This window comes from Bufo bufo, chromosome 1, assembly GCF_905171765.1.
Source record: "Bufo bufo chromosome 1, aBufBuf1.1, whole genome shotgun sequence".
NCBI classification, from domain to species: domain Eukaryota; kingdom Metazoa; phylum Chordata; class Amphibia; order Anura; family Bufonidae; genus Bufo; species Bufo bufo.
The window spans coordinates 172,221,924-172,230,990 of record NC_053389.1 but is presented as its reverse complement, the minus strand read 5'-3'; the positions used below and the strand labels follow the sequence as shown (position 1 = coordinate 172,230,990).

The 9,067-nt window shown below is 45.9% G+C and overlaps 1 protein-coding gene across 1 annotated transcript; it reads left to right on the top strand.

Annotated features, from left to right (window-relative positions):
• The first annotated feature begins 2,697 nt into the window (after positions 1–2,697).
• LOC120998211 lies at positions 2,698–4,352 on the top strand. Its single transcript, XM_040428831.1, has 3 exons — positions 2,698–3,286; positions 3,375–3,536; positions 4,078–4,352. Exons 1-3 carry the CDS (start codon positions 2,914–2,916, stop codon positions 4,350–4,352), a joined length of 810 nt encoding a protein of 269 aa, XP_040284765.1. The 5' UTR covers positions 2,698–2,913.
• The last annotated feature ends 4,715 nt before the right edge of the window (positions 4,353–9,067 follow it).

Below are 9,067 nucleotides of genomic sequence, written 5' to 3'. Positions count from 1 at the left end.
CTCTACATGCAGTCTCTCTGCTGTCGCTCTACATGCAGTCTCTCTGCTGTCGCTCTACATGCAGTCTCTCTGCTGTCGCTCTACATGCAGTCTCTCTGCTGTCGCTCTACATGCAGTCTCTCTGCTGTCGCTCTACATGCAGTCTCTCTGCTGTCGCTCTACATGCAGTCTCTCTGCTGTCGCTCTACATGCAGTCTCTCTGCTGTCGCTCTACATGCAGTCTCTCTGCTGCCGCTTTACATGCAGTCTCTCTGCTGTCGCTCTACATGCAGTCTCTCTGCTGTCGCTCTACATGCAGTCTCTCTCTGCTGCCCCTCTACATGCAGTCTCTCTCAGCTGTCACTCTACATGCAGTCTCTCTCAGCTGTCACTCTACATGCAGTCTCTCTCAGCTGTCACTCTACATGCAGTCTCTCTCAGCTGTCACTCTACATGCAGTCTCTCTCAGCTGTCACTCTACAGTCTCTCTCTCCCTGTCACTCTACATGCAGTCTCTCTGCTGTCACTCTACATGAAGTCTCTCTGCTGTTACTCTATATGCAGTCTCTCTGCTGTCACTCTACAGATACCAGTAGAGTGGAATGAAGAGAAAGAAGCCGCTTTCCAACTGTTAAAAGAAAAACGTACAGAGCCCCCAGTCCTGGGCTACCCTGACTGTAGCCTGCCATTCTGCCTCTATACTGACGCCAGTAAGAAAGGTTTAGGAGCCGTACTATCTCAGACGAAAGACGGAACTGAGAGAGTCATCGCCTATGCCAGCAGGTCTTCACGAGAGGCGGAGCGGAATGACCAGAATTATAGCTCTTTCAAATTGGAGTTCCTAGCCTTGGTATGGGCTGTAACTGAGAAATTTAAGGATTATCTAGTGGCCACGCCTTTCACTGTCTACACTGATAATAATCCGCTGGCTCACTTGAACACTGCGCGTCTGGGAGCTCTGAAGCAAAGATGGGACTCTAGACTGGCAAACTTCTACTTCACCATTAAGTACCGGACTGCCAAAACTAATGACAATGCCGACGCCTTGTCCAGGCTACCTGCCCAGAAGGAACAGATTTCTAAAGATGATCAGTGGGAAGATGTGGAAATGCCAATGTTCTACTCCCGATTTGCCCGGCAGGAAGCTCTACACACTAAGCACCAGGTCTCCAAAGCTACTAGTTCTCCAAAGACCTGTGGTCCCTCACCACCAGTTGAGAAAGAGCTCTACCTCAAACTACAAGCAGAGAGTAGAGTCATCAGAGAACTGTTGGATTATTTTTCCAGTGGGTGCGTACCGGAGAGAATCCGGCAGCGGAGAGCCGACTCGGAGCTAGTTCGCCTCTGGCGACAACAGAAACTGCTCTTCCTACAAAGAGATCGGCTCCTCAGGAGAACGCTTGATCCAGTCACCTGTGAGCTCCTCCATCAGATAGTGGTGCCCCGAATAGATGCTAAGATGGTTATGGACATGTACCATAACAGGTCTGGTTATTTTGGAACCCGAAAAAACAGAAGCCACCATCAGGAGGCATTTCTACTGGATTAGCATGAGAAGTGATATTGAAACCTGGTCCCGGGAGTGTCCCACCTGTGCTGTGGCTAGAGGAGAAAGACATAATCAATGAGCCCCCTTCATTCAATAGTGAGTAGGAGTCCTCTAGAAATTGTGGCTATCGACCACGTGAAACTGGAACCCAGCAGATCCGGGTACACCTATGCTATGACAATCATTGACCACTACAACAAGTTTGTCGTGGATGTACCTGTAAAGGACTTAACTGCTAAAACTACAGCAGCTGCTATGTGGAAAAGCTTCATTTTGCCGTATGGGTGTCCTGACAAAATACTCACTCATCAAGGATCCGCATTCGAGTCGCAGTTGTTCTATGAACTTTGTGCCTTGTACAACTGCAAAAAACTGAGGACCACCGCATATCACCTCAGGGGAATGGGCTGTGCGAGAAGATTAACCAGACACTGATCAATATGCTAAAGGATGCAGCCAGAAGTGGATAAGTCACCCAAACTACCATTGTCTCTAGAAACCAAGACTTTAACAGAGTTACCTTTCATGCTTGACCCCCTTCAGTGGTTTTTCCAGCCTCAAATCCGAGTTTTGATGCCAGTTGCTAAGATTACTCCATCTACAGAACCAAGTCTTATTTCTGAACCCCCCAGACTCTATCTTGGCCCCCGGAGACTCTGAACTGTCCTTGCGGAGATCCCAACGGACCACTAAAAGTCAGCCGCCTGTCCGTTATAGGGACTTTCAGTGCCAGCAGCAGCGGCCAAGGCGAAGACTTTTTGTAAGTGAACCAGTGCTGTGAGAAAGCCATCCATTCGACTACTGGAGCCAGAACAGGGACTGCTTCTAAAGAGTGAGAGAATTGTTGTTTTTTTCCCCGCTTTGTTGCCCTGTTTTACCTCTTGCCCAGAAAAGCACAGATTGTTAAGACTCCATCCATCAGCGAAAAAACTATCTCCAGCTTTTGCACATTGGCTTCATACCTCAAATAAAAATTTTTCCTTTTTGCATTATATGTTCCAGTTTTGCACGTTACAAGCCTGCACCCAAAGAAAGGACTCATATGTGTACCTGAGCTCTTGGTGATTTTTATTGTGACAATTTTTGCACTAAAGTTCTAATGCCTCGTTTCCACTGAGCGGATCGGTTCGGTACGGTTCGGTACGGTACGCTATTTTGGGTGTTTCCATTATGAAAGCGTGCCATAAAACCGAACCGTACCGCGCCATTCAGGGTCCTGCTTCTCATGTGGGTCCATAGAAAATGGAACGGTACGGTTAGGGCGGAGCTACTGGCGTCACACAGTACTTTCCACTGATTGGTGGTCAGAAAACATCAATGCTGACGTCAAAGCAAAGCGCCAAACAATCACCACGTCGCCTTATTAGTCCATATAAAGGAGAAGGATGCCAGCAAACAACAGCAGGGTCTGGTTATCTGAGGAACTATCTACGTTCTTAGCAATCATCGGCGATGGCGTTATTCAGAGTGAGCTTGATGGATCAGTGAGAAATGAAAAGGTCTATAAAGATATTTCGCAGCGGATGGCAGCCGAGGGATTTGAACGGACGTCGGGCCAGTGTAGGGCAAAGCTTAAAAAGCTTAAAGCACAATATAAAAAAATTAAGGACGCCAACAGCCGTAGTGGAAACTGTCCAACTGCTTGGAGGTGGTACGACGCCATGGACGCCATTTACGGTCATCGGCCAGCAAACCAAGGCAGGGAGGGAGGTCTGGACTCTGCAACTGTAATTCTCGAATCCATGGTAGACCCCTTTGGTAAGTTTTTTTTTTTTTAAAACTTCGCTTAGAATATCGCTCTGCTTACCATTTAAAATATAATATCTAACCATATGTTTATTTTCAGAAACAGTTGATGTACTCTCCACTGATGCATCAAACTTATCAGAAGATGGACCTTCAATGTCTTTCAGCAGCAACAGCAGCAGTATTTCCTCAAGCCAACCACAGAGTAGCCAACCACAGAGTAGCCAACTACAGAGTACTCCCAATGCACCAAGGCACAATGGTAAGACATGATGATAAAAAAGAAATTTTTAACTGTGCATTTTCTTAAACTAAAACAGCAGTGGGGCAGATGTGCAGGAGGTACAGTGTTGGAATAGATAAGAAGGGGGAGATCAGCTGTGGGGGAGATGTGCAGGAGGTATAGTGGTGGAAGAGATGAGAAGGGGGGGATTAGCAGGAGGTACAGTGGTGGAAGAGATAAGAAGGGGGGGATTAGCAGGAGGTATAGTGGTGGAAGAGATGAGAAGGGGGGGATTAGCAGGAGGTACAGTTGTGGAAGAGATAAGAAGGGGGGGATTAGCAGGAGGTACAGTGTTGGAAGAGATGAGAAGGGGGGGATTAGCAGCAGGTACAGTGGTGGAAGAGATGAGAAGGGGGTTCAGCAGTGGGCAGATGAGCAGTGCTGTGTATTGGTGTAGCAGATGAGCAGGGGGAACAGAGGTGTGGCAGTGAATCAGTGTGGGGCAGATGAGAAAGGAGCTTACAGTATTGGTTTGGCAGATGTTACCAAAAGCAATATTTAGGTCTTTTGTATATTACAGGTGAAAGGAGAAGGTTACAGTTGGATCTGCGCACAGTCATGGAGGATATGCGGGCAGCAGAAGAAAGGCAGCTGGAAAGAATGGATAACCTTTCTGAGAGGCGGTTTCAAGCAGTACGTCAGGATGCACAGGAAGCTATGCGCCAGGAGGCAGAAATTGCCCGGCAGCAGATGGAGCAGTTGGCTACCTTCAACCAGGCCTTCCTCGGTGTCCTTGGTCAGCTTGTTCAAGTGATTGGAGCCAATCGTCAACCCAGGTCACCACCCAGACATTAGTGCCTTTCATGCAGCACAGGACCTGTACCCATGTTTACGTTTAAAAATATATAATTAGAGTGGGTTTTAAAGGTTAGATTTTTTTTTTTTTTTAATAGGCTCCTTTGAGCCATCAGCGATCACACAAGATTGGACACATTTGCTCCTTGCTGCACATGGCTTTCTTTGTGCTGCTGCTTTGATTCCCTTCTGCCTCCTTTGCGTTATCACCCCCCTTGGACGGTGGAGCCTGGATTTCAACAAAGGGCACCCCCGATCGCTTAATTTCTTCTCATTTTTGCATTGTAGATGTAATTGCGAATATACTTGGCATTTTTGGTTTACCTTTTCCTTTAATTTCCTTTTTAGATGTTTTTTTTCTTGGTCTGAATTTCTCACTTCCTGTTCCTTCTCAGTAAACCAGACAACATCATCTGAGCTGTGTTTAGTCAGTCAGCACAGCTTATTGAACAGCTTACTGAGGAGGAACAGGAAGTTAGAAATTCATACAAAGAAAACAAAAAAAAAACATTTATTGGAAGTGAAATTGAAGAAAAAAACAACAATGCAATAGCTTAGGGATATGCAATTAGTGGATATCCAACTGTTTCAGAACTACAATTCCCATGTGGCATAGCAAGACTCTGACAGTCACAAGCATGACACCCAGAGGCAAAAGCATGATGGGACTTGTAGTTCTGCAAAACAGCTGGATTTCCGCTAATTGCATATCCCTGCACTAGCTTAATAAAAAACAAACCTTTACAAGCTCTTTATTGTAAACAATGTTTCTACATTATCAAAATTTTGCCTTTACAAAATATGTAGGAAGATGATTTTTTTGGTGGAATAAAAAACAAGAACGACTTCTCTGAGTATGTCTGATTTTATTTAGCATTTAGCAAAAAGTAATTAAAGATTTTAATTATTCACGGTAACAACGTTAACGTTAAGGTGCCTCATCAGAGCCTGACGTATTTCACTGCACTCTTCTTCCATATCCTGTGCTGCTATTACTGGTACTGGCTCTTCTGGAGATGTATTCCAATCCTGGTCAAAGTCTTCTCCATGACTTTCACAAAGATTGTGAAGAGCACAGCACGTTAGGACCATGGATTTGGTTAGTTGTATGTCACTGTCATTCCTCTTCATAAGACACCTCCATCTACCCTTAAGTCTTCCAAACGCATTTTCCACTACAACACGTGCCCTGGATGTTTTCTTGTTGTAGATTTGCTGCTCTGTTGTTAGGCGCCCATTGTCTGGAAATGGTTTCAGGAGCCAATTTTGTAAAGGATAGGCAGAGTCCCCAAGCACATAATAGCCAACATTCACCCCACAAATGTTCTTAGTGCTAACAGGGTACAGGCCTCCCTGGCCAACCCAATCCCAAAATGTTGACAATCGGAGAACCCGAGCATCATGCAAACTCCCAGGCTTTCCTACATTCACATTCCAGAATAGTCCCTTGCCATCCACTACTCCCTGGAGGATGATGGAATGCCAGCCTTTTCGGTTGAAGTAGTCAGTGTGGTATTCTTGTGGTGCTATTATTGGTATGTGTGAGCCATCAATAGCACCAACACACTGTGGAAGGCCCCACCTGTTCTCAAAGTACTCAGCCATGTCTTTGAGCTTTTCCCTGTTAGGAAAATGAACAATTTCAGGCGCTAGCAATGTGCACACAGACTTACAGAAGTCCTGCACACACCGGCACACTGATGATTTGCTGACACCAAAAAGATGACCTATACTCCTGTATTCACTGTTGGTAGCCAGCTTCCACAGTGCAATGGCAATTCTTTTCCTTACAGGCAAACAGGCTCTGAAGTTGGTGCTTTTCTTTTCCATCACTGGACGTAGCTTTGCACAAAGGAATGAGAAGGTTTCCTCTGACATCCTTAAATTCTGCACCCACTGTCTGTGGGTGAATCCTGGGACGGTCACATTCCACCACTCATTGGCACGAGGGAAAGCCCAAATCACTGGTCGGCGGCGCTGCTTTGCCAAAAGGAGAAGCATCTGTAAAAAATGCAGTGTGTCAGTGTGTATAGGTCAGTGTGTGTGTCAGTGTGTGTGTGTAGGTCAGTGTATGTGTGTGTATAGGTCAGTGTGTATAGGTCAGTGTGAGTGTGTCAGTGTGTATAGGTCAGGGTGTGTGGGTCAGTGTGTGTGTCAGTGTGTGTATAGGTCAGGGTGTGTGGGTCAGTGAGTGTGTCTGTGTGTCAGTGTGTGTATAGGTCAGTGTGTATCAGTGTGTGTGTGTGTCAGTGTGTGTATAGGTCAGTGTGTGTATAGGTCAGTGTGTGTGTCAGTGTGTGTGTCAGTGTGTGTATAGGTCAGTGTGTGTGTGTCAGTGTGTGTGTGTAGGTCAGTGTGTGTGTAGGTCAGTGTGTGTTTCAGTGTGTCAGTGTATGTGTGTGTGTGTGTTTCAGGTAAGTCAGTCAGTTGTGCTTACCCTATAGCACTGCCGTCTTTGTCTTAGCAGCACAAATGTATACTTCTCCTCCCGGCTACACATCCAAGCTAAAAGTTTTCTTCTCTTTTCGGCTGTGTTTCTCATTGCCGCTCGCAACCTTCTCTCATACAGTGCGGTATGAATTTTGCCTATTACGAACCAAAAGGCTAGCAGAGAAAAGACGAGCTGCTGAATGACCTCCATTGGTTGTTGTTGTTGTTTGGCTGACGCTGAGTGACGCTGCATCACGTTTCTCGTCGCACTAGTGTGACATCATGAGAGGCATTTTTTCTAAAACCTGTATGGCCCCGGCGGTCCGATTTGCAGTGGAAACGCTCACCAGAATAGACCGGACCATTCAAACCCGTTCCATTCTAAACGACCCGAACCGATCCGCTCAGTGGAAACGAGGTATAAGGCTCTGCAACGTTCAAGCACTTTAGCCCATTGTATGGACTCTGTTATGGGTACAACAATGTGACCTCTTATACACTTTTTGAATAGACTTTGGACTTTATATTGTTAGCCATATAGCTAGCATTCTTGCTTCATTGCTCATACGGACTGCCTCTGAGGACGCTGAATACTAATGGTCCCACTTTGTCTTGTGTTAGTTCAGAAAGCCTAGGTATTATATTGTATGATTTGCATATGCCCTTAACCTTGTTTTCTACTCAGACTGGTATGTCCTGTGTCTTTGGGATCATGTGCTATTTCTACACAGGGAGGACCAAGTGGTAAAGTCACAAGCATTCTTAACATCTTTAAAGGGTAACCCCGCTGCTAAAATACAGTATATGTTCCTAAGTGCCCTAAGGCACTGTGCAACATCTTAGAAAAAAAAAACAACAACTCACCATTCCATTCTCCCCTCTTTTCTTGGTCAGAAGTGGGCCAGTCCTATTTTGCTACCAGAAGGAGGTAGGGAGTTCTGGTTGAGACTCCATGTTGGAGCTGCCAGGATTTTAACCTATTCCCTGGCATAATACAGAGTCAGACTACAGAGAGAAGTTGCAGCATCCTGCAGAAGCAGAGATTCCATTTAAGTCTGTTAGTACAGCAGAACCAAAGAGAAACCGATGTAGCAGAGTTGAGATTGTTTGCCTGCCAGAGTTAATAAAAGCTGCCATTGTACTTCATCACAAGGTCTGGACTCAAATATTTCTTCAAATCCCTCAATTGTTCACCCTATTTGTCTGCTTCAGAACCAAAGCCTGGGGTTCCAGCATATCCAGGTAGGAGCACCGCGACACGTGCACAAAAAAAAAATTAGGTGACATTATAGGCCACCCTATACCATTCGGCCACTCCTACACCTGGGTACCAACACAATTTCTTAAAGGGACTCCGTCCCGTTTTTGCTTCATTGCAACTGGCGTCACAAAGCACTTATCTCATCTTAAAAGGGACCCCTTGCGGACCGCTGCTGTTGCACCTCTTCCACAGTACCTATGCCCAGATGTGCTCCCTTCAGAGTACTTATGTCCAGATGTGTGCCCCCTCACAGTAGTTATGCCCAGATATATGCCCCCTCACAATAGTTATGCCCAGATATGTGCCCCCTCACAATAGTTATGCCCTGATATGCACTTACACACCTACTGGCTTTCACACCTTGGCAAGCTATTATTGTGGTTATTAATGGTTGTCTGAGGAATGTTCTGCCATGTTGAATGCACTTATGCACACAAATCATCAAGATACTCTGCTGGCAGCTCCTTTTGCAATTGCCAACCAATGTCGTCCTGAATGAGTTCAATGGGAGACAAGTCTGGAAACACTCCAGGTGATGGTAGCACATTTAGCCCATGCAGGCTGCTCACCGTAGCATGAGCATCATACAGCCTGGCACTGTCCTGTTAAAAAATGGCTCCAGGGACACTTTGGATAATTGGGCGTAGAGCTGGTTCCCTGACCAAATCAATGTAACATGAGCTCTTAGGGTACCTGAAATGAAGACTAGAATGTTCTGGTTACTGTACATTATGCCACCCCACACCCATAATCTCAAGACTAGGGACCGGTGTGATGTTCCCTTATGAAGGCCTCTTTGTGGTGTTGTCCACATGGTCTCCAGACCAATCTATGGCTAACATTGCATCTGAGACAAAAGCAGGACCCATCACTGAAGAGAACTGTAATGGCAGCCACATTGTCCACCACCCAGCTTTCCCAGAAACAGAAATAGGGAGGTAGAACTGTAAATACCAGAATGTGTGAGCTTCTACCCACTGGGGATCATGGATCACAGATCTTATCACAGAGGGATTCATATTAT